Here is a 26,812-nt window from a genome sequence, read left to right as displayed (position 1 = left end):
TCAAGCTGTCAATAAACAGAGCACTGATCACTAATTTTTTGAGTAAATTCTTTTGGGGGTGTTCAGTAAAGAAGGCAAGGGAGCCGTAGGCATCTGAATTAGTACCACTACACTGCAGAGCATTTGGAAAGTCAAGACAAAGGGAAGCAAAACACCCATGATTCTGTAACATTAACATAACAACTAGTACAATTTCAGTAAATTCCTGGCCACCTATTTTTTTCAAATGCATTTTTCACGTAGTTGCAATCACAGTATGTATACAATTTTGCATCCTGCTTTGTAAATTGGATATTAATGTATATGTGTATATTTACAAACAAAATTGCAAGATGGAGAAACAAACCTTTTATATTCTTTTCACTTTTACTAGCAAGTTTTATTGTGTACAGAAGTAATCATAGGCATATGTATTTAGTGACTGTTTGCAATTCTTCTCAGGGCTGAAAGTTCAGTGCACATGTTACATGAATATGGAGACAAAAATATGACAATAAGTAAGTTGTTGAGGACTGTTGATGTCACTTTCTTGTTCTAAATATGTAAAGTGGTAATGACTGAAACAACTACTCTTTCAACTTTTGCAGATGTAAGCATTTTGTTAGTATTTTGATCAGACTGAATTAATTTTTAATAGATACTGAAGATTAAAAAAATCAATCTGATTGTACATGTCAACTTGAAAGACTACAATACTTTCTCCGTAGGGTGTTGTTTCCCCAAAAGTAGTTTTCTTATTGAATTTCATGCCTTGTTCAACTTTGTACATACTGATTTAAGTACAAAGTTAATTAAATATTTTTTCAAAGGAAATTATAGACTTGACTAAATGCTTTGCTTATATACCGCCAATTATCACACAAATCAGATTAACTATTTGGATAGTCATAGAAATTGCTTTTAATAAATGTTTAGCATAGATGATGAAGAAATTTTTAAAGCTATGATTGTCTTCATGATATATAAATAATAATAAATAGTTATGTATTCTGCACAATACTTAATGTGACTTACACATTTATTGTTATAAAATTGGGTGTCCATTATAGGACATAACTTTCCAGTTTTACTAAGACTAAGACATATTCTCATGACTTCCTGTGGAAGCAGAAGGTTTACATCGGGCTAGACTACCAGTTAGGTCCTCTTGAATTCTTCTTTCTATGCTAGTGTCTCTCTGATCCTTGAGTGTGCTGAGGTGAAAGTATAACCCTATGAGATCCCCCTACAGACCTTCCCTCTAATCCTGGTGTGCTGGTGTAATTTTAGGGGTCCAAGTTTCTACTTTTGTATTGACCTAATTTCTACACAGGTATTCCTGAATTATTCTTCTTTTGCTGTATTTGCTTCCCTCCTAATTTTGATCTCTTCTGGCCCTAGATGATACCCTACCCCCCAAATCCGGAGAATTCCAGAGTTTGCTTGATAATTTCGTTAGGTAACTTTGAGTGGACTGTATAAGATTCCAGATGACATGATTATAACAATTTAATAGGAAGAACTAGCATCTCTTATAACATACCAGCTAAATGTGGTTTTATTTTACTGAAGAAGTTCAAGGTTTATTGTTCTTAGCAGTCAGTAGCTTATCTTAAGAAAACCAATAATGGGAGATCCAAGATGGAGGAGTAGGTAAACACTGGGCATGAAACATCAACCTGGAGAACCATTTGAAGTCTAGCTGAACTGTTTTATAAATAAGGATATAAAGAAATATCTATGTCGAAACTGATAGAAGGGGCAGAGACACAAAACGGGCTGGCCCTAAACCTCCATGTGGCAGTTGAGAATTAGAAGGGATACCTCAGCTGTGGAGGTTTCTCCTGAGGAGTGAGGGACCGCAGTTTCACATCAGGCCTTCCAGCCCAGAGAACTGGTGCCAGAAAGAGGAGAACCGATGCCACAACATCTTGCTGTGAAAAACAGTGGGGATTCCAACCATCTGGGTGGGATGGAAGACTGCAGCAAACCCAGATATCCTCTTAATGAGCCTATACAGAGACTCACTCACAGGCACTCACCCTGGCTCCAGCAGAGGGATGGTGACTCGGGGGGTGTTGGAGGCATATGGGGGACAGACTGATGTGTGTGGCTTCAAGCCGAAGGCTGGAGGACACTTGCTATTTTCCCTATGTGGGGTCCTCCCAAGCAATTAGCTGGTGGGTGCTATATTTCCTGTGTTGTGCCCTCCCTGACACGGCCAAATCTGAATTAGTCTGGTGAGCTCCACTGGCACCCTACCCCAACCCACCTAATTCCCCAACACCAGAGGTCCTTTCTCAGTGAGCAGCCATCCCCACCTGCATTGCACCCTTTCTTGAATAACTATCGGAGTCTACAGGCCCCAGGTGGGTGGCGACTGGCCTCAGTGTGCTCTGAGACTTTTGCTGAGTAGCTCCAGGCACATCACTGGCACCAAACCAGAATCTACATTAACCTGGTGAACACAAATCTTCCCACTCTAGTGACTCCCTGAGACCCAGCTTCACCCAATTTGTGTACCACACAAAGCTTTATCACTGGCTGAACCTTAAGGGAGCTGGCAGGTGGCAGCAGGCCTTTGTGTGTCCTGATTTTTGCAAAGCTACCCTAGCCCAGTACTGGTAGCAGCCATCCTTGGTTCACAGCGTGGCCTCTCCCATGAACCTCCAGGTTTATCAGTGGCAGCAAACAACTGCAGATCTCTTTGTAGCTCCTATCAGGTAGTCCCTGGCTGGTCACAGGCAGTGGGTGACCTGGGCCTGCACTGGAGCCCCTCCCATGAGGCCCCAGAACCAATGTACTTGGAAGTTGGCTTCAGACCACAGCAGAGCACCAACCAATTAGCCCCACAAGTTGTATACACAAAGGGCAGTCTTAACAGGGACCAGAGCCAACTGGAGCAAATCCCATTTAGTGGAGTAAGTGCCCAGCACAGCAGCCCATAAACTCGGACATGGCCAAATCCCACAGCCAATCAGCAGGAGAGTCAATCCCAACCACTGATGTGGCAATAGCAATCAAGACTCAAATATAACAGGAGGGCATACACAACTCACACAAGGGACATTCATAGAGCACATTCATAGAAGCAGTTGACCAGGGAGACTGTGCCAGGGCCCCATAGGGTACCTACTACATAAGGCTACCAAGCAAGACTTGGAGACGTAGAAGATCTACCTAATACATAGAAACAAACACAGAGAGGCAGCCAAAATGAGAAAATAAAGAATTGCATCCCAAATGAAAAAACAGGATAAAAATCAAGAAATAAACTAAATAAAGTGGAGGCAAGCAACCTACCAGGTACAAAGTTCCAAACAATGATTATAAGGATGCTCAGAGAACTTAGTGAGAACATCAACAAAGAGATAGCAAGCATAAAAAAAGACATAGAAACCACAAAAAGAACCAATCAGAAATGTACAAAACAATACCTGAAATGAAGAATGCACTGAAAGGAATCACCAGCAGATTAGATGAAGCAGAGGACTGAATCAGAGATTTGGAAGACAGAGTAGCAGAAAACACCCAAACAGAACAGCTAAATGAATCCAAAGAAATAAGCACAGTTTAAGGGGCCTCTGGGACAACATCAAGAAAACAAACATTTGCATCATAGGGGTACCAGGAGGAGAAGAGAGAGCACAAGGAATTGAAATCCTATAAAGAAACAGTGACTGAAAACATTCCTAATCTGGTAAAGGAAATAGACAAGTCCAAGAATTGCAGAGAGTCTCAAACAAGATGGACCCAAACAGGCCCATACCAAGACACATTATAATTAAAATGGCAAAGGTGAAAGACAAAGAGAGAATCCCAAAAGCAGCAAGAGAAAGGCAGCTAGTAATTTATAAGGGATTTACCAAAAGAATGTCAGCTGATTTCTTAACAGAAATTTTGCAGGCCCAAGGGAGTGTCACAAAATATTTAACATGATGAAAAGCAAGGACCTACAACTAAGGGTACTCTACTCATCCAAGCTGTCATTTAAAACTGAAGGACAGATAAAGAGCTTCCCAGATAAGAAAAAGCTAAAGGAGTTCATCACCACCAAACCAGTATTACAAGGAATGTTAGAGGGACTTCTTCTTTAAGACAGGAAAAAAATATCAAAATTATGAATAATATGGCAATAGGTACATATTTACCAACAATTACTTTTAATGTAAATGGATTAATTGCTATAATCAAAAGACATAGGAGGACTACATGGATAAGAAAAGAAAACCCTTACATATGCTGCCTACAAGAGTCATTTCAGACTGAAAGACACACACAGACAGAAAGTAAAGGAATGGAAAATGTTGTACGATAAAAATAGAAACAAAAACAAACAACTGAAAAGGCTGGGGTAGCAATACTTATACCAGACAAAATAGACTTTAAAACAATGGCTATAACAAGAGACAGAGAAGGATCCAGTAATCTCACTTCCCAGTGTTTATCTGAAGAAACTGAAAATGCTACTTTGAGGGGATATGTCCATCCGTAAATTCATTGCAGCATTATTTACAATGGCCAAGATTTGGAGGCAGGCTGGGTGTCCATAGCTGGAAGAATGGATAAAGAGGAGGTGGTACATATATGCAATAGGATATTGCTCGGCCATGGAAGAAAATAGGTTCTTGCTGTCTGTGGCACCATGGATGGACCTAGAGGGTATTATACTGAGTGGAGTATGTCAGACAGAGAAGGACAGATGCAATATGATTTCACTTGTATGTGGAATCTAAATAACAAAACAAACAAACAGAGACAAACTCATAGATACAGAAACTCTTTTGATGGTTGCTAGATGGGAGGAGGGTTGAGGGTGTTGGTACAAAAAGAGGGAGGGACTAAGAAGTACAAATTGACTGTTACAAAGTAGTTATGGGGATGTAGGGTATAACATAAGGAATCAAGTAAATAATATTGTAATAATTATGTACGATGTCAGATGAGTACTATATTTGTTGGGGTGATAGATGAAGGGTTTGGGGGACAGGGTGAAAAAGGTGAAGGGATTAAGAAGTACTAATTGATAGTTATAAAATAGTCATGGGGATGTAAAGTATAGGGAATGATATGGTAATAAGTATGTATAGTGCCAGGTGGTTACTAGACTAGTCAGGGAGATCACTTCTTAAATTACATAAATGTCTAACCACTATATTGTACAGCTGAAATTAATATAAAATAACACTGAATGTCAACTGAATTAAAAAATTTAAAAAAGGGATGAAAGGAAAGGGGCATAAGAGGTCTAAATTTCCCAGTATAAAACAAGTCATGGGGATATAATATACAGAATGAGGAATATAGTCAATAATATTGTGATAACATGATACAGTGTCAGATGGTTGCTGTACTTACATGGTGATCACTTCTTTAGGTATATAAATGTTGAAGAATTATGGTGCACCCCTGAAACTAATATAATATTGTATGTTAGCTATATTTTAAAATAAATCTTAAAAAAGAAGATCAATTATGTGTAGTCACTTATTTATTCAGATTATTTCTGTAATGATTTGTGAATGACAATTCAGTATAATTCCCCCCCATTGCCCCGTCTTGTTAGATTCATTTTAATAATAGATTTGAATTTTTAAAAAATAAAATTTAAACTTTTGTAACCTTAAATTATATGTCTGGAAATAACAAATAAGAAAGAATACTTGATATTATTTAAATGCCAGAGAATGGTTTAACTAGTTTAATCAGATATTCAGTGACATATAAAATTTGCTAAGATTCTGTTGTCATCTCTTTAACTTTTGGATCAATACAAATTAGGTGAATTTATATATATATATATATGTTTATTGGTAAGTTGCTTCAGAAAATTCTGAGAAATGTAACTTTTAAATCCTGCTGGTTTTTAACTCTTTGAGGCTTAAGCAATATTATTTGTTAAAATATAGATTTTATTTTTAAGACAGTTTATACATTCCTCCACTAAATGCTTATCCAACTTGACTTTGTGAAGCCCTGAATTCTTCTGGTTTAAATGCAATATATAAAATGCTCTGAAATCAAAGCAGTTTTAAAAAATCTTCAGTGTTATATCATTTTGTATGATATGTATTCTGCCACTAAGGAAAGCATCCCTATTATAGAATAAAAAAGTTTTTATAATTTTTCAGTTCATTTCAATGTGAAAATGTAACGAATTCCTCTCACATTATAAAGACCTGCTAAAAAAATAATCAATAATTACAGTCGTGTTTTATAATTGTCGCTAAGTGGCTTTCCCAATAATTTTACAAAAAATTCATAACCAAAAATAATTGACTGAATCAGCCAAGTATGATTTTTATAAGAAGCAGAGGTTTGAATAGTCATTTGAAATGATAGATATTTTCAAGTATTAAAATATAAATTAGTAAAACTTCAAATTCCAACAATGCTATAATCTCCCTCTAATAATAATTGTTAAATATAAATATAACTGCTCTAGAGAAATGATGAAGATGAAACCATGTGTTGAAAACTGGTGACATCTAGGGACTTGACATTATTTAAAAAATGATTAAAGTCTCTGAACATAAATATATCTCTAGTAAGCATTAGAAATATGACTAGAAATAGCTTCCTAATTATGACTATTAGTACATGAATCTCCAACACTTTTTTCTAAAGATTGAGGAAACAATTAGATTTAATTTTCTCAATGATAAAATATGCAACTACCACTTATTGGTAGGCTCTTTTGCCTCAAGTTAAATACTCACACATTTCAAGTAAAACACTCACTTTAGGTAATGACCAACAGAAAATGAAAAACATAGATTCTGAAAGTAGTCACAAAGAGTACTATAATATTCATGGTATAACACTTGAGAAGACTAGCAAAGAACTGATGGAGGGAACTATCACAATGTATACTGTTTAGAACAGCTATACAATGCATATCTTTGCCCCAAGAACAGTATCTATTATGAAAAACATTTTAATTTTAATTAATACTAGCTAATATTTATATTTTGAAAGTTATTCTTCGATCAAATGTTTAAAAGAAAGACATTGAAATTCCTAAGTTTCAAAGAGTATCTACAAATTAATAAGAAAATGACCCAGAAAAATATTATAAAAATAGTATAAAAATGGGCAAAGTGAATGAACAGCAGTCACACAGAAGAGAAAAACAAATGGTCAACAGAAATAAGCTAATAGGTTCAGCCTCATTTGCAGTAAGATATTAGCCGATTAAAACAATAATATTCTTATCACATTAGTGAAATGTAGAGATTGATAATATTCACTGCTGTCAAGGGCATGGGTATATATTGGTGGGCTGCAAGTTGATAGAATCTTTTTGGAAAGTCATGTGTAACATGTATTAAAAAAATTTGAAGTACACATTATCTTTGTCATAGCAGTATCATTTTAAGGAATATACATACATATATATATACACACACACACATATGTATACATAAATACATATATGTATATAATTAGAGGTGATTATGTAAGTATGTAAAGCTATGTATATAAAGATGCATACTTTCTGTGATATCTACTTAAAAGTCAATAGTTGAAACATTAAATAAATTACAATATATCTTTTTTAAATTTCCTTTTCTTTTTTTAAGAAATAATTGTTTTATTTTTTAATTACAGTTGATATACAATAGTATATTAGTTTCAGGTATATAACAGTGATTCGACATTTGTATAACTTACAAAGTGATCACCCCAATAAATCTAGTACCCATCTGATACCATATATAGTTATTACAATATTACTGACTATATTCCTTAGGCTATATCCTTCATCCCCATGACTATTTTGTAACTACCAATTTGCACTTCTTAATCCCTTCACCTTTTTCACCCTGCCGCCTAGACCCTCTCCCATCTTTTATCCCAACAAATCTAGTATCCCTATGACATCATACATATTTATTACAATATTATTGATTATATTCTTTATGCTATACCCAACATTCCCATACCTACATATATATATATATATATATGTATATATATATATATATATGCACAAAATTATAGTTGGAAACCCCGTGTCCATCTTGTGTTTACCGACTGTTTTCTAATCCCCTTATCCTCACACCCCGGCCCATCTAACAACACTCAGTTTTTCCTCTTTGTCCCCAAAACTGTTTCTGATTAGTTCATTCACTTATTCTTTTCTTTAGATTCCGCATATAAGTGAGATCATATGGTATTTGTCTTTCTCTTTCTGACTTATTTCACTTAACATAATGTTCTCTAGGTCCATCCATGTTGTTGCAAATGGTAAGATTTCTTTCTTCTTTATGACTGAGTAATAGTCCTTTCTATAATGTACCACAGTTTCTAAATCCAGTCATCTACCGATGGGCATTTCGGTTGTTTCCATGTCTTGGCTATTGTGCATAGTGCTGCAATAAACATAGAAGTGCATAAGGACTTTTGAATTGGAGTTTGGGATTTCTCCGGATAGATGCCTAGGAGTGGAATTACTGGATCATAGGGTAGTTCCATTTTCAGATTTTTGAGATAACTCCATACTGTTTTCCATAGTGGCTGCACCCATCTGCAATCCCACCAACAGTGCACTACCATTCCCTTTTCTCCACATCCACGCCAGCATTTGTTGTTTGTTGATTTATTGATGATAGCCATTTTGACTGGGGTGAGGTGGTATCTCATTGTGGTTTTTATTTGCATTTCTCTGATGGTTAGTGAGGTTGAGCATTTCTTCATATGTTTGTTGGCCTTCTGTACGTCCTTTTTAGAAAGATGGAACAATGGAAGCAAGAATATACTGTGGGGTAAAGACAGTCTATTCAATAAATGGTGCTGGGAAACCTGGACAGACACATGCAAGAAAATGAAGCTGGACCACCTCCTTACACCATATACAAAAATAAATTCAAAGTGGCTTAAAGACTTAAATGTAAGATCTGAAACCATAAAATTCCTAGAAGAAAATATAAGAAGAAACTTTATAGACATTACCCAGAGTAAGATTTTTACTGATATATCGCCTTGTGTGAAGGAAGTAAGAGAAAAAATAAACATGTGGGATTACATCAAACTAAAAACTTTTTCACAGCAAAGGAAACCATCAATAAAACAAAAAGAGATCCTACTGAATGGGGAAAGATATTTGCCAATGATATATCTGATAAAGGGTTAATATCACAAATCTATAAAAAACTCACTCAACTCAACTCCAAAAAAACAAACAACCCTATTAAAAAATGGGCGGAGGACTTGAGGAGACATTTTTCTAAAAAGGACATACAGAAGGCCAACAGACATATGAAGAAATGCTCAACCTCACTAACCATCAGAGAAATGCAAATAAAAACCAGAATGAGATACCATCTCACCCCAGTCAAAATGGCTATCATCAATAAATCAACAAACAACAAATACTGGCGCGGATGTGGAGAAAAGGGAACGGTAGTGCACTGTTGGTGGGATTGCAGATGGGTGCAGCCACTATGGAAAACAGTATGAAGGTATCTCAGAAATCTGAAAATGGAACTACCCTATGATCCAGTAATTCCACTCCTAGGCATCTATCCGGAGAAATCCCAAACTCCAATTCAAAAGTCCTTATGCACTTCTATGTTTATTGCAGCACTATGCACAATAGCCAAGACATGGAAACAACCGAAATGTCCATCGGTAGATGACTGGATTCAGAAACTCTGGTACATTTATACAATGGAGTATTACTCAGCCATAAAGAAGAAAGAAATCTTACCATTTGCAACAATATGGATGGACCTAGAGAACATTATGTTAAGTGAAATAAGTCAGAAAGAGAAAGACAAATACCATATGATCTCACTTATATGCGGAATCTAAAGAAAAGAATAAGTGAATGAACTAATCAGAAACAGTTTTGGGGACAAAGAGGAAAAACTGAGAGTTGTTAGATGGGCGGGGGGGTGGGGATAAGGGGGAAGGTGAAGGGATTAGGAAACAGTTGATAACCACAAGAGGGACTCAGGGTTTTTGAAAATTAATTTGGGGAACGTTATCAATAATGTTGTAAAGATTTTGTAGGGTATCCAATGGACACGTGTCCCATTTGGGAGACCACCTCAGGGATACTGTAGATGCCTGATCATGGCACTGTACACCGGAATCTAAACAATAATGAATGCCAACTATAATTTTATATACATAATGTGATGGCTCGGTGCGAGGTCGGAGGGATAATGGATGGGGGGAGGGGGGTCCACATTGTGAGGGATATAAATGATGAACGTCTAAGTATTACCTTGTTTTGCACACCTGAAACTAATAAATATATAAATAAATAAATAATTTTTTTTAAAAAAGTAACATAAATAGAGATATAAGAAATAAATCCAAAAGATTTTAGATACTGTTATAATTGGACACAGATTATGAATAATTATGTTTAGCATGTTTAAATAAATGAAAGAAAAGTTTGAGTATCCATACAGGGAACAAAAACTATACAGAATACCAATTGAATTTGAGCAAGAATCCAACAGGGCACCTGGAAATAAAAGACATTGTAACTGAAATGAACAAAAAACTCAATGAATGGGCTTAACAGTAGATTAGACACAGCTAAAGCTAGCATTAGTGGCCTCAAAGTCAGATAGACATAAAGAAATTAACCAAAATGTTGCACAGAAATGACATGTAACCAATGGAAAAACAAAACAAAACAAAAAACAGGTTAAGAAAAATGGTGGACAGAGTGGAAATGTGTCTAACTGGAGTTCCAGAAAGAAGAAAGGGACAGAAAGGGAGCAGAGGTAATATGTGAGAATAAAAAGGCTGAGAATTTTCCAGAACTGATGAGAAGTATTTTCCTTCAAATTCAAGAGGAAAGTGAAAATCAGACAGGATAAATACAAAGAAAACAACTAGACAAATCATAGTGAAACTGTAGAGCAGGAAAGATAGAGATCTTTAAAGGAGACATATTATCTTTCAAGAGTAACAAACTTACAGCTCATTACTTGATGGAAACAAAGGGCGGTAAGTCAGGAGACTGGGGAATGATATATTCAATGAGCAAATAAAAAATTCTTTTCAACCTAGGCCTCTATCCTTAGAAAAAAGATTTTTTTCTGCATAAAGCCAAAATGATATTCTCAGGTCATCAAAAACAGAGGGGAGTTTGCCATTATCTGACTTTCACTAAAGGAAACTCTAGAAAGTGTACTATATTAGAGGTAGAAGGAAAGTAATTGCATATTAAAGGTTTGAGATACAAACAGAAAAGGAGAGTTCCACTAGCAGCCATGATAGAGTGACAGGATTTGGGTTGAGGCTCCTGCCTGAAACACCACCACAATAAAAAATTGAAAAAAAAAAGTGGCCGGAATGAAGGATTAAAAAGGAGTGGGAGAAACCTTGTGGATGTGATGATATGTTCATTCTCTTGAATGTGGTGATTGCTTCACATAAGTCAAAACTTATCAAATTGTGCACTCTTAGATATGTGCAGTTTATTGTATGTCAATCACACCTCAACAATTCTATTTTAAAAAGAAATGGAGAGCAAAGAAATTGATAAATATATGGATACATATAAACTATATAAAATGACTGTATAAAACAGCAATATTGTTTTAAGAAGTCAAGAAAAGAATTTAAATGCACGACCACAGTAGCATATTATTCTAGAGGGGAATAAAACTCTTATAGGGATGAGGATAATGTTCAGGAAATGGTAAAGATATTAATTAACTTGAGACATTCATAAGTTAATTATGCAAGCTATTTTGGGGTAAACAAGAATAGTATCAGAACGCATGCCAAATAATAGTGGATGAAATCGAATTAGAAAAAACTAAGTAATCAATCCAAATAGAAGGCAACACAGGAGAGAAAAGGAATCAGAAAAGAAAGCACAAAATAAGATGACACATAATGTAGATAAATGCTTTCATCTAACACAAAGATTATCAAACTTATTAATTTAAAAATCAGCTATAGTCTGTTACAATGAAAATATCTAAAATACAAGTTTCCATGAAAAGTTGAAAGTAAAAGGATGGAGAAAGATATACCAGGAAAACACCAAAGAGAAAGCTGGTGTACCTCTATTAAAATGAGACAAAACATATTTCAGGCAAAAATCATTACTAGAGAAAAAGAGGGTCATTTTATAATAATAAACAGTCAACTCTTAAGAAAATACTACAAATTTGAATTTCTCTATACCTATTGCAGTAGCTTCAAAATGTAAAAAGCAAAAAATATTCCACATGATTAATTTTGACCAATGAGATATAAGTAGAATTGTAATGTGGTAATTTCCTTACAAGAAAGCCAGTGTGTGACCTTTGCCCCTTTTCTTCATGCTTTCCTCCTTCCTTTTGGCTGGAATGTGGTTATGATGGCTGGAGGTAGAGCAGATCTTGGAAATGAGGGCCCTACATAGTGGAGGAGCTGGGGTCCCTCAGTACTTTGCAGAGTAGAACCACTGCTGCAGACCTTAATGGCTCACTCCAGGCTGCTGTAATAAAATTTCTGTCTTCTGTAAGCCACTGTTTTTGGAGACTCTATTTCTCACACCATAACCTAATTTTGACTACAGAGTGAGTTTACAAGAAGCTAAGGAAGTAGACACTTTTGCAAAGGAGGGGGAAATCATCATGACTTTCCTAATCCCAAAGTGTTCCTGTGATGTTATTATAACATTTAGGTAATCAATATGACAGAAGAAAGAATAGTTCCCTCCCATGACAACTGGCAATATATTGCATGTGGTTTATTAATCTATGCTTCTGCCCTTTAACTTTCTGCTGATTTGTCAGTTGAAAGGAAACAGAAGATTAATTTGGTTCATTTAGACTTCCTTTAGTTTCTTTTCTACTTCAAGCTCTTAATATCCATGGAAATTGCTAACTGGTCCATTTGTGTTTAATATCCTCTATAGGAAATTTAATTGATTAAATGAAATACCCCTCAGAGAATGCACACATTTTAATTTCTGACCTATAATAACTGACTACAATCTGTTTGTGATCCTTGGAGACCAGTTTTGTTCCTGCTGCTGTTGCTGTTGTTTTTCAATCCAGTGACAAGACCAGAGAAGAATTGCTCAGGCACAAACAATTACCAGGTAATATTATAGGGAAGAGAAAATTAAATCCAGAGAAAGTGAAAGAAAGATTTCAATATGGAAAACCAAAGACTGCGACCTTGTTGGGTAAATGCTCTTCAGGTCCCCAGCTGTGAAAGCTAATAAGTTCTGGCACATTTTGATTGGTACAAACCATACTGGAGTATATCAGAGGCAGTGGCCTAAGATTCGGAGGGCACAGGAGTATAGGGAGCTCTATCAACGAACCAAGTAAGTGGTTTCCAAACTGGGAACCCATGAACTCTTCCCAAAGGGTGTGTGGGTGTAGATAGTCTATAGAAAATCAATTCCCAGGTTCCACATTCCTTCTAAAATTTATGTATCTGAAAACGTTCCTGCATGCAAAGCATCATCCTGGTTTTCTCCTCCTACCTCCCTTTTAACAATTATCCTTCTCCCACTTTACAAGACTTGGAGATATATTCTAGTCAATGAAATAGACAGATCATCTCACCATAAACCCTAATTTATTTATTTTCTTACAAATAAATCACACTGAATAGTAAAACTGACTTTCATTGCAAACAATTGTATTCATCATTTCATTATTTGAAAAGGATATGCTCTTGGCTTCTAGCTCTTTAATAATATTATGGAGTTGAAGTGCAAAATACTACTAGTCACCTAAAGAATGCGTCTCTTCTCAAAATAAGTAATATCCTCCCTTCGCCATGTTCTCATTTGGTAGAGACACATGATTTACTAGGCATCTGGAAACCATTCTTTTAAGACGTCTTCACTGTTTCCTTTGGTGTTATTGGGAGACATCACTCGGATATTATTAATCCTCAGTTTGTTTTTCCAAAATATCAAGTCTCACATTAAATCCTTTATTCTCCATGAGGATTTCTGGAGTAATCATTTCTTGGCGAGACTACACATTTTCTATATCAAATAACTTTCCCTACATTCCAGTGTATTTTGCTCTGAGTTTCTACTTTTTAAAATCCAGAACAGGGATGAAGTGCTACTTGACATAAAATGTGGTAAATGTTTTTTACAATGTTCTGTAGTCTTATTTACGTAAAAGAGTGAGCTTAGAATAAAAGACTTTGAATAAAGTAATTTATAAAAATATTTTAAAATATTTAGAATAACTATATAAAAACAAAGAAGCAAATCAGATCCTTAACCATCAACTCTGACTATTCATCTTCGATATGCTTGCTAGAGGAGGGAGACTGTGATAAGGTACCTAAACCACCATGATAATGTTATGGGAATGAAGACCAAAATTAGGAGACATTTTATGAATGATGAATGATATAATGAAACAGAGTGCTTGGGTAGATTGAATTATTAGTTCCAATGACCCCTTCACGCTGCTGTGGTGGTGTCATATCTACACCTTTGCCATGGCTTCGTAGTGGGAAAATAATTGCTCCCTCTCCTTTGATTTTGGCTTGGCCATGTGACTTGGTCAACAGGATGTCAGTTGGCGTGATGCAATCAGAAACTTGGAATGTCCATGGAAGTGATTCACCATGACAAGAACATATCACAGGGAGCCATGGCCCCTGAGCCATGAGACATGTAGAGCAGATTCACAGCCTGGAACCAAGCCCAGAAGACACAGCCGGAGACAGAGCTACTTAGTCAAGCCTAACCTATTTCAGCCAAATTGCAATTAAAGCTGCAATCAACCTACAGGTCCACGAGTATAAGTGCATGTGTACCACTGAGTTTGGGGGTGATTTGTTATGCAGAATTATTGCAGAAGTAGTTAATTGTCCCAGAAGCTTTACCTCTTCTGATGGTCTGTGTCCATCCCCACTGCATCAGTTGAAGTCTGGGTGATGTTTAGCCAGGCCTGCTTGATACAGAGCAAGATTTCCACAGCGTGGTTGGCTGTGGTTCTTCTCATGAAGTTGGTTTTCTCTTGGTTGTGTTTTCTTCTTACAATCCACAGTGATGGGCAATAACTCTTACCATTGTCTTTGGTAGTGCTTGGTATTTCCCAAATTGTAAATAACATGCTTAAACTGCTATTTCTTGTTTATTCTCTGTTTTAAAAAGAGATTATTATAGACTTCTTACTCTGGAAGAAGAGGGTATAATTCTATTACCATCACTCCTGCCCCATGCTACTCACACACTGCCCCTATTTCAACAACTGTGTGATTGATTGGGAGGTCTCTTAAATGTCAGCATTTGTAGATTTTTGCTTTGGGCTGCTCAGTTTCAGACCTTTGCCTGAAGAGGTAAGTCAGGTTGCCCTGGTGAGGAACACGGCCAGGAGAAGGGGCTGAGGGGATTCTCAGCATTCGGTGTGCCTGTGTTTACTTAGTTCCCATGATTTCAGTTCTGTTCTCAGCTGTGCCTGGTGCAGCAGCTTATAAACCTTTATTCGGGGGGAAAAAGATACAGGGATCCAACTACCTGCTAAACAAGGCTTTTTCCCCCCAAGCAGTCCTCCTATTTCCAGTCTGCTCTGTACCTTCAGAGTTGTCTCCAAGTCCTGTGTCTGTGAAATCCAGGGTCTGTGATTTTCAAATGTTTTATTTTTATTGGCTTTGATCCCATCAAGCTATTAGGTTTCAGTTTTCTCCTCTCTCTTAAGTCGTTTTAACTCTTGCTTTCGCTTATCCACATTTTGTTGATGTTTTACCTATTTCATCTTACCTCTCTGTTCTCTTTCCCCACTGTCATTTTAGTGGTTTTTTGGGATGTGTACAATGCCCATATTTGACTAGAAGTCTAGTGATGTAGCATGTAGGTTTAATCATATAGACTGTTTTTTTTATCATTTCTGTAGGTGTTGCTGAGAAGAGAATGTACCTCTCCGAGTTTTTTCTGTTAGACAGTACTGAAGCTCATAACATACTTGTCCTATTCCCCAAAAAATTCAATTTGAGATTCCAATTTGATTATTTTCTCAAGCAAATTTTCCAGTCAAAAGGCCAACCAACTATATTACATGTAAGTATGAGATAAAGATCTGAGAAAAGTCAAAATGTTTAAGGCAATCCTACAGTTTTACTTTAGAATCAAAATCATTTTGTTAGATATATAATAGCCTATTATACTTTGATATTTGACATATGATTCAATTTTAATGACTATGTATATACAGAGGGTGCCAAAAAATGTATACACGTAAGAAAGGAAAACTGTATTAAAATTGTAATACTCAATATATACCAATAACAAAAGATGAATACAAGTCATGTTTGACTTCTACAGTTACAAGAGGTGCTCGAGTGGTTACCATCAGCAACCAGACACTTCTGATGATGGCGAACTACTGCTTGAGCAACGTTGACCAAAGGGTCCCAGCATAATTTAAATTTACTCATGTGTCCTATGTCTATTGTTTCTTATACTGTCTTAAAGTTTTACTATAGGAATACAGGCTCATTTTAATGCATCAAAAGATGAAATGGCATATAGATAAAAAAAATAATAATTCTTCTCCACTCATTCACTTTCTAAGGCAATGCATATTATTGATTTGCTGTGAAACAACCCACAATTTGTACATATACCTAAGAAATAATATGTTAAAATTGTTTCACTAATTCAAGACATTGGGATTCAAGATACAATAGAGAATTTATTCCAGAGTGAGGGCCTAGGCTGAGATGTAAAATTGTAAAGTCTGTGACTGGAAAGTCAATTTCCTGACTCACCCGTATTGAAGTTATAGAAGGGAAATGAGTGGATTTCCAGGGAGGAGATTTTTGGAGAGAGCTGTGCTAGCCATCTCTTCTCAACTCACTTGCCCCCCAATCTCAATTCTGAAGGAGGAAGAGAGACTTTAAGGAGACCACTTAGCTTAATATGTGTCCTTTGCCCTGTGCAGTTGGAAGTGGGGGAGGACACAGTGGATGAGCCTGGGGGACGAGAGACAGTGTGGGTATAGTGGCTTTGGCAGCAAGGTGAAGGAAAGCTTGTATTGTGATGGGATTGGCCAGTACTTTCAGAGTTTGTTGGGCAAATAATGTGTGTGTGCTTACCATGAGCCAGATTTAGGCTGTGGGGGTGGGAGATACACTGGTGGGGTTGGAGGAGGTGGGATGGTAGCTATAAGACCTCAGCAGACAGTAGACGTATAAACTGCTAGATCCCCAAGACTGTAGCCAGAATAGAGAAGCTTATTCTGGGATGGAGCAAAACACAGTGGGAAGGACACCATAATGCAAGGTTTTTGAAGAACCAAGAAAAACAACCACGAGAGAAAGAGCCAGTTTAAGCTTCATGCAGAGAATGCAAAACAAGCTTATTGACAGGACAGACAATTTAGAAGTTTCCTTGTTCTATTCTCTCTCCTCCCTTCCCTGCCTTTTCTCACCTGAAGGATTAGACTAAAACTACAGGTAGGAAATAGTGGAGACAGGTAGCATTAAGAGGCTGACCATGCATTCTAAATGTCTAATGGCTGGTACTTTGGCTGATCTGGGGTCTCTCTCTGGTGGGATGACCTAGACCTCTATTTCTGAGGGGTCTGAGCCCTTGCCTTGCTCTGGTCAGGCGGTGGTTGCTGTGATTTCCGATTTACAGTTATTGCAAGGCATGGAAGTACTAAGAGCTGGCCAAGTGAATCCCATGGCCCCTGGGCTGTAAACACTGTCCTTCCTGATGGTAGCTTCCTAGCTTTCATAGTAATCATGGTCAATCAATGACCCAACGAGTACAATAACTCCTTGGTGGTTTTGTTCTGCTAGTGCACTGGAATGAGGACACCAAAGTAGCCAGGTGGTAGGCATAGCTTCAAGTTCAGTGGAATCCTATTGTCTTCCCTGATGGAAGCAATTCCCCCATGGGAATTATAATTTTTAACCTGGTAGAACTCAAGGTTTTGGGAATTGGAAGTCGAAATTGAGAGTTATGGTGATGCCTTGGTTTGCACACCCATGACTTCTAGCTGTTAGGGAAAACTGTGCTACTTGTCTGTCAATTGTAAATTCAATGCCTATAGCACATATTGGAGGATGGAGACCCAACCCTGCAGGGTGTGTGCCATTCTGGCACCTTAGCTGGGACTTCCACGGGTCATTCCACTATCCTAACAGGATGGCTGCCTCTGGGTGATGGGGTTCGTGGTAAGGTCAGTGGCTCTCATAGTCATAAGCCTGTTGCTACATCTATGTTGCCCGAAAATGAATATCTTATTTCTGACTCTATGTAATTACCCAAATTAGATAACCCAGTTCTGCCAACAGAGCACTGCACACATATTGCTATCCAAAAAAGCATTTATCGAATCAATGAATGTCTAGGAGGTTAAATTCTAAGGAGAAGGAGTCATTTCATTTCCAGACCATGGACTTTGGTCTACAGTGTATCACTGAGAAATATCTTTGGGCACAGGGAGGTAATTGAAACTGGACTTCTTTGACTGTTGGTTTTATCTGTAAAGAAAAGTAGGACCTAGGGAATTTGGTCTTTACTAGATGTCATGAAATTTTCTGTCATCAGCATTCCTATTGAAATCTCCTGAAAATTTCCATTGAGAGGTGATCTCGCCCCACAATGAGACCCATTATTGTGTAATGTAAGTGACTGTACTTTCCCATAAGCCTTATGAGGTTCCACCTGTCTCAGTCCTTTCCTGATTGAGGTATTGGACACTGAAACCAACCTTACCTGTCACCTTCTCCTGGTTATAGCCTGTAAATGTTTCTGTTGGCTGCCTCATACCAGTTAGCCCCACTCTAACACAGATGAATGGGCCCCTGAAACTCGGAGACTCCTCTGTTTACAGAATATTACGTGTTGAATTGTGCCCCCACCCCCTGGAAAATTCATATGTTGAAGTCTCAGTACCTCATAATTCAACCTTATAAAAGATTGGTAACCAAGTTAAAACGAAATGAGTTAATTAGAGTGGACTCTAATCCAATTGACTGGTGTCCTTAGAAAAGAGGAAATGTGACCATGTCATGTGACCATGAAGATGGCCATCAAAAAGCCAAGGAAAGAAGCCTGGAAGAGATCTTTCCCTCATAGCCCTGTTGACACCTTGATTTTAGACTTCTAGTCTCCAGAACTGTGAGACAATAAATTTCTGTTGTTTAAGCCACCCAGTCTGTAGTACCTGATTATGACAGCCCTATTAGACTAAGACAGAATCTATGCCTGAAACCTACCTTGCAGCAGAGAAGCTGGCCTGAGCCAGGGTGGGTGGTTTCATAGAGAGCAGATGCAGCTGACATAAAGTTGCAGGGATGTGCCAAAAGCTCTTAAATTTTTCCCAGAAGCCCTTGGCAGACTCCCTAAAGTTCCGTTGGAAGAGCTGGATCACATGCCCATGCTCTAGCTGCAGGCAGTGCTGGGAAAGGCCTCTGCGAACTCCTGGGTGTGCCCTCAGAGTTGAAGGCTCTTTTCTAGAATATAGCCAATTAGCCAATTAGGATCATCAAACTGGCTCTATCGACTGTGTCCAGGGAAATGTGGGCCTCACCTTTCTGGTGTCTGGCTCAATACAGAATATCAAGTAGTAAGCCATCTTTGACTAGAGGACTCATAAATTTTGCTCCTTCCATGTGTCAGTTACTCTTCTAGACTCGAAGGAGACAGAAAAGGTCCCTATTTCACAGAGCTTACTGTGCAGTAGGAGACAGGCAAGAAGACAGACTAGCCAAGGTAAGTCCTACTGGAAGTGACTGTGAGGCTTTGATAGATTGGGTGGTCAGCACTCTCTGAGAGGTAGTCACTTAAGCTGAGAGCTGAAGGTCAATCAAGTTAGTGCTTAACATGACAAGGAAACATTAGAATAAGTCAGCTGGGAATTCTACAAATTTAAATACTATTACATGCTTTTTTTCTTAGAAAGTCTCAGGTTAATAAATTCAAATCTTGCCATCAGATTAAGCAATGGTAGATTCTGACACTTGGTATGAATTTGGCATATGTTTCAGATATTGCACGTTGGGTTCCAGGCCTCTGCAGTAAAGCAAGTTGTAATCTTTTTGCTGGTGGAGGGTCTTGCCTTTAAGTAGTAAATAAACGCAACATCTGTGAAGCGCAATAAAGCAAAGCACAGTAAAAAGTATGTATGCCTGTAAATGAGGACACAGATGCTCAGATCTTGCTGGGCTCTGGCTTTTTCCAGCTTTGCAGGCCAAGGTAACAGTCCTGAAATTTGTAGACCTCTGGCCATTTTCTATGTTGGGCCCAGGAATGCTCTCTCATATTATATAGCTGATGAAAACATGAATGTTAAATAAAGTACCCAGAGGAATTTCCCTGCTTTCAGGACTGCTCCCGAACCCTTTGAAGGGTGGACTCGGACCCTCACCAGTTCATTACCTCCAGTGCATATGTGGGTTCCGTGCTGTGGTTGTCTCAGAGTGTAATGTATCCATTCTTTGAATTCAGATTATCTATCTATTGGCACATAATCTTCCTTTCTGATTCGTTGCAACTCTAAACTTCTCCAGAGGTAGAGGCCCCTTGAGGCAAAATGATTCCACTGCTAACAAATTTCATACTCTCAAAAAGAGAAGAAAAGAACCCAAAACAAAGGGCAAATCTCTCTCTCTCATTTCTCTTCTTGTCGGCAGAAAGGCTCTGTTTTTAAGCTGGCACAATGTAATATCCTCCCGTAATATCATTACACACCAAATTGTTTCTTTGGCTTTAGAATCTAGTTTTAGTTTCTAAACACTCTACCACCCTAACTCATCCAGCACTGCTCCCTAACATTGTACCCCCCCATAGTATATGGCTCATTCTGTTTTATTGTGCCTCCCCCTCACCCCCCAATATATTTTTTTCCCCACACTCAGCCCCCGCTGGTTTTATAGCGTAGGGACTCTTGGAATGTCTACTGCTGCTGTCACAAGACTTTTCTTCATGGACAGAGGTACCAGGCACTACACAATGTGGGGAAATGTTCTTGTTTCATTCCAGTTCTCTGAACTAGACTACTGAAGAGCAGTTTCTGCTTTTGCAGCGAGTATTAAGAGTATTCTACCACATTTGCTTTTTGAAGAGAAGCATTTAAGATTGACAAATCCTGCGAGAGGCCTTATGCTGTTTTGAAGAACTGTGAACTCAGTTACATCGAACACCTCAGACAACAGCCCAGAACACCTGTCTGGAAGTCTGTGGAGAAACAGAAAACGGCGTTTCTAACAAAATATTCGTTGCTTTTTGTTGTAATGTTAGTTGTGGGTGACTTTACTTAAGGTAGATGTGTCCCATCTGATGGAGTGAGTCAGAAAGAGTCCTCCAGGAAGGAGACTGAATAACAGTGTTTCCAGGGAGGGGGCAAGCGGAGCAGATTGCGGGGCCCGTGGAACCTCGCGCGGGAAGGGCGTCCCCGGGGCCGGCTGCGGGGGGGGCGGCAGCGGGCGGGGTGGGGGGGTTCCCTGCGCACGCGGCCGCGGTCAGAGCAGGCTCAGAGGGCAATCTCAGCGCGGTCGCGCGGGGGACGGGCTCGGAGCTTCCCCCGCCCGGCGGGGACGCTCTGGGCGCAGCCGGGGCCCCGGTGTTTACATCGCGTCCTAGCAACCGGCGGGCGCGCACGAGCAGCTCGGGGCGCGGGGTGGGCGCGGAGCGGGGCGCTGCAGGTGAGTGCTGGGCGCCAGGAAAGGGCGGCCACGCCGGGTTCGCTGCTCCTGGGGACCCGGCCCCCCGGCCTCGCTCGGGGCTTTGCAGCGATCCGCGAGGTTCGAGAAAAGGGGGGCGCTCGCGGGCCTCGTTTCTTTCCTCTCACTGTCTTCTGGTTCTCTCCCCGGGCCCGAGAGCCTCCCCCTCCCCTGGTCTCTCCCGCCCCGGTCTAGCCAAGGTCTCCCCACCGACACCCGGCGCCTGCCCGGACCCGGGCAATTCCTGCCCCTTCGCCTCCGCGCCCCACTCTCCACCCCTACTCGGAGCACCTCTCCTCTTTTCTCCGCTCTCTCTTCTCCGGTTGCCTCCCTGCCTCTCTTACCCTCTTTGCCTTTCTTCTCAGCCCTTGCAGCTTTGCCTCCCTCTCTATACTGCCTTCGCTGTCTGCCCCTCCCGCCTGTCCCCGTACCGTCTTCAACCTTGGACACTTATCCTCCAGCTCCGATGGCTTTCATGTCAGTTCTGGAATTTTAATTTTTCTGTAGTTCTCACTGCATAGCTTCATCATTCTCAGAATGCCGGTCTATGTATGCCCTGACTCCCAGTCGGTGTTACCAGCCACATTTCTAAATCCCAGAGTGGATGCTTTTATTCCCTTAGCCTCATAAAGAATTAGGGTTTGCTTCTGCTCAAGTGTTGCAGAAATTATGCATGAACGGGCTTCATTTTATTAATGATACTGGAAGCTTGCACTTACATCTACTAGATTAGTAGAGAAAATTAGTGCAAATGGATTCTCAATTTATGGAAACACATTCACAAACGTTTTTTCTTTCAATGGTTAAACGTCTTTAAAATCGTACTCTTAATTCAAAGACATGTAGTATATATTCACATGCATTCATTGTAACCATGGTGCTTAGGCCAAAAGAACTCGTGGATTGGCAACAGGTAGAAACTGGGAAGCAGCCTATCTTGTTATAAAGTGTTAGTTTTTGTATTTTTTCCTGAGTTATATTGACTGATCATTTTTGAACACCCCTGAAATTAGTGGAATAAGTGTTGGCTTTGGTTCTCTTGGTAAATTAAGAAACCATCAGAAATTTCTCGTACTAAGGATGAAAAAAAACCCAAAACAATAGATTACCCTGTTTTCTTCTTAAAACTCATTCAGTTAGACCTGCAAAACGTCTCTCTCTCTCTCTCAAAGCATTTTTATGCATGATCTCCTTATCTTTGGAATGGTCATAACCCCCCCCCACCCCGAGATTTTCTTAGGCCTTTTGCTAACCAGCGTTCTCAAATCAAACCTGTCCATTGATGAAGCTCCTGGTTTCCTAGATCCAGAAAACAATTTAAAGAGATTCAAAGATGTTACGATTACATTTCTATAAAAATTTATCATGATGAAAAGAAGAACTTGCATTTCTTAGCTCCTTTTAAAGTGTCTTCCGGTTAGTTGCTATATGGTAAATTGACTGTCACAGTCTTATGCAATCTATGTAATTTCATATTTTACTTTAAAAAGGTACAAGAAGAAAATGATGTACATGCTATAGCTTTATAAGATCACCAAAACAAGTGTTATGCTTAAGATTAAAAACAAACAGAACCGTCTACCTAAGTCTTTCGATATAAGATAAAGCTGTTTGAACTTATTCTTAGTTTGCACTTATTCTCGTAATACTGGGAAACTGAAGAGTCACACGTACACATCAGTTCATGTTTCTGTGTTCAGCGTCTTGCAATAGAAAGAACTGCACACTAAAGCAAATGCACAGAACAAATTTGTACCCTAATTGTATACATTTTATTTTACTAGCACTTTTATATATACATATAATAAATATGTGTATATATATATCAGTTTTCAACCCTATCTGATACAATACTTGGGTTTTTATTGCAAATATATTATAATGCCTACTTTGCTATTCTGAAATCAAAATCATAGATAATAATCCTACATAGTTTTAAATATAGTGCATAGTTTTAAATATTGATAGTGTCCTACTGGTAAAAAAAAAAAAAAAAGGAAAAATAAAAGGAAAATTATTGTCACAAAATATCAGCATGTCAATACTCAGGTACCACTCTACTGAATATATAATGAAGCATCAGATGCTCCAGCCTTACACAGAATTTCTGTCGATGCAGTAGCTCCAAGTGCAAATTGATACAGACATGCCATTAAAAAATTGTGAGTAGCATTGCCATCAATGGTGTGATTTTCCAAAATGTTGAGCTCTTGGTAAAGTTCTATATAAAACGAAGTATGTACAACCTTTCTTTGATTTCTATGATAGTTGCAATCCCCGGAAATCCAGTGTATATTCAAACTGAAAAAAAATACTTGGTGATTATTTGTAAAATGGAGCTAGGTTCTAGGCACAGGCTTTACTTACCTGAAGTTTTTTACCCACTAGATGCCTGGAGATTGCAGCAGAAATCATCCATGTAAGGGACTGTCCGGCACATTTGTAGGACATCTGGCATTCTTGGTCCTCATGACTAAATGCCAGTGCTGTCTTCTTCCTATCCTTTTGATGATGAAACGTCTGTACAATCCTTCTGTACTGCTTCTCAGCAGGCAGCACTGCCCCACTGAGAACTAGGACATAGATGTCCCTGTTACTGGGTTTTGAGATATAATACAGAGAGTAAAATCCCCAAGTCATTTCCGTAGAATCTTGCTACTTCTGTGCTTTTGTAATAATGATGGAGGTGGGGGTTAAGCTAATTATAGTCCATGTTTAACTTTATACCATTCTTCTAATATTCTGGAAGAAAGATTTTAATGATCCATGTTATTACAAATGAGGAAGCAAGCAATTATAGATTATCTGCAAAAAGCCATAAATATTCATTATGAAGTAATATCAGAACTTGCTTTCTAACTTGATTCTTATTTAATGTTACAGATAATGTAATCTTTTTAAAGATCTTCTTTTAAAGACTAATTTCTATTTAGCCAAAGTGAAATTTATTTCATTTGAATTTCTGTTTAAATGTTAATGCTAGACTGTTTCGGTAACCAATTTGGATAAACAGCCTAAGGAGATTCTCATTTGTTCTTACATCTGTCACAAAAAAATTTGCTCTTAAGAAAGTTATGAATTACAATAAAATATTCCGGGCAGGACATGTGGGCAGTATTTCCTCAGATATTCTGGTTAATAAGATTAATATGTGCTATACCAATTTTCAGGAAAAAATAAAATTATATTGCACAGTAATGGTTTTATTCTATTTCTTATTAATTCAGAAGGCACTTAGGGAGCTCTCAGAGCTCCCAGAATCATGTTATCAGTCATCATTGCACTGATGTAGATATGATGATTATAAGAAAGTCAGGGTAACCCAACTCAATTTAATAGCATAATTCTAAACAATGTGTGACCCAGGTCAAAAGAGCATTGCTCCCTTAACTTCCAGCTCCAGCAGAGCTGCAAATCAGAGACCAGTTCTTTTTTCCACTCTTGGAAATTTTCTGTTTCCATTTTCTGCCCAAGTATTTGAACTTTCTCTCTTAGGCCCAGGGAAATGAGAAAGAAGTTATTCATTTCAGGACAGATGGGATTGGAAAATCCTTAAGTACCAGTCAGTTTTACTTAGAGCTGGTTCAATGAAAATTAACTGTTTTATTGAAGACAATTTAAAAAAATTGACCTATAAGGTGAATAAGTAAAATGTGGGTTGGGTAGTACTAGCTTAAAGTCTTGAAGAATGTTCCAGTGAAAGTGTGGATGCTGTTGTTTTTTTCTAACTCTTTCTACTTTGATGTAGCGTGAGTGCTGAACTCAGACCTGAGAGAGCCTTCTCGGATCCCATGGGTGTAGCGTTGACAAAATCAGCGCAGTGGACTACTGCTGCTGGATTTGGAACTGAAACCCTAGAAATTACCCCTCTAAATGAAGCGATTTTAAAAGAAATTATTATGTTTGTGGAGAGTTTTGTCCATAAACATCCCCAAGAGGCAAAATATGTTTTTGTAGAACCACTTGAATGGAAGACAAATTTGGACCCCTCGGCCTTTGAATCAGGTTATGTTGTCAGGTAAGCCCGTTAATTGCTTTTAGCATTTAATATCTTCATTGTACATGTTTTTATTGATTGGTTGTGGGTTTGGGGCAGGTCATTTAACATCAATGAATCTCAGAAATCTTCTGACCCAGGGACTGCAAATCGGAGACACTTCGGTGAAATCTGAGGATATTTCATTTGGTCAACACACTAATTTTCTGTTTGAAGTTGCATTTCTTTTCTTAGGGGATGCATTCTTCAGCTTACCATGCTCCCAACATTAGCTGTTGTTGGATCCATATTGCCTGTCAGATGCCAGCAGGCGTTGCCTTTGTGTGGATGTGCCCTCTGGTATTTAAACCTACCAGGTCCTGGGTGGCAGAGGGACAGTGGTAAATGTTGCTCAATATAATGGAGAGACATCTTAGCAATTAACTTTGCCCTCAAATGAGAACCTTTCAAATCTGAGAGTAAGAAAAAAATCCTACTTCTGCTTCAAACAGTGAGCTGTTTACACACACACACACACACACACACACACACACACACACACACACACACACACGGCTGGACAATTAAGTTCGCGAACTCATCCTAGAAAAAGTGCTCCATACCTCATTGTTGAATATCACTATAGTCACGTTCCTAGTACTCTCCGTGGGAAGCTATGCACCGATGCCAGCGCCTAGTCCACCCTTCAAAGCAATTTTGGAACTCTTTTTCTGGAATGGCCATCAGAACTGTCATTGTATTACCCTGGATGTCCTGAATGTCATCAAAATGTCTTCCTTTCAGTATTTCCTTTATCTTCGGGTAAAGACAGAAGTCATTAGGGGTCAGATCAGGTGAGTAGGGAGGGTGTTCCAATACAGTTATTTGTTTACTGGCTAAAAACTCCCTCACAGACAGTGCCGTGTGAGCTGGTGCATTGGCGTGATGCAAGAGCAAAAAGTTCAGGTCGTCTAACTTTTTCACGCAGCCTTTTCAGCACTGCCAAATAGTAAACTTGGTTAGCTGTCCAGTTGGTACAAATTCATAATGAATAATCCCTCTGATATCAGAAAATGTTAGCAACATTGTTGCAACAAGTTCGTGAATTTACGTAATTGTCGGATGTCATGTGTGTGCGTGCGTGCATGTGTATGTATGTGTGTGTGTATATATATAATTATATATGATAAATATACATAAATTCATATATCTCTGTTTTTATTTGGTCAGTCTCAG

The 26,812-nt window shown here is 38.5% G+C and overlaps 1 protein-coding gene across 2 annotated transcripts in view; it reads left to right on the top strand.

Annotated features, from left to right (window-relative positions):
• Nucleotides 1-21,412: 21,412 nt before the first annotated feature.
• The window catches only part of ODAD2 (outer dynein arm docking complex subunit 2), a 174,809-nt gene continuing 169,409 nt past the window's right edge, over nt 21,413-26,812 (top strand). Inside the window, exons 1-2 of one of the 2 annotated variants that reach the window (XM_081046562.1) lie at nt 21,413-21,582; nt 25,349-25,618. In XM_081046562.1, coding sequence (XP_080902688.1) covers nt 25,609-25,618 — 10 coding nt within the window. In that variant the 5' untranslated portion in view covers nt 21,413-21,582; nt 25,349-25,608. The remainder of the gene's footprint in view (nt 21,583-25,348; nt 25,619-26,812) is intronic. The other variant, XM_081046561.1, reaches the window with a different exon arrangement.

This window comes from Rhinolophus hipposideros, assembly GCF_964194185.1.
Source record: "Rhinolophus hipposideros genome assembly, chromosome: 1".
In the NCBI taxonomy this organism is placed as follows: domain Eukaryota; kingdom Metazoa; phylum Chordata; class Mammalia; order Chiroptera; family Rhinolophidae; genus Rhinolophus; species Rhinolophus hipposideros.
This window is presented reverse-complemented; position numbering and strand designations above follow the sequence as displayed.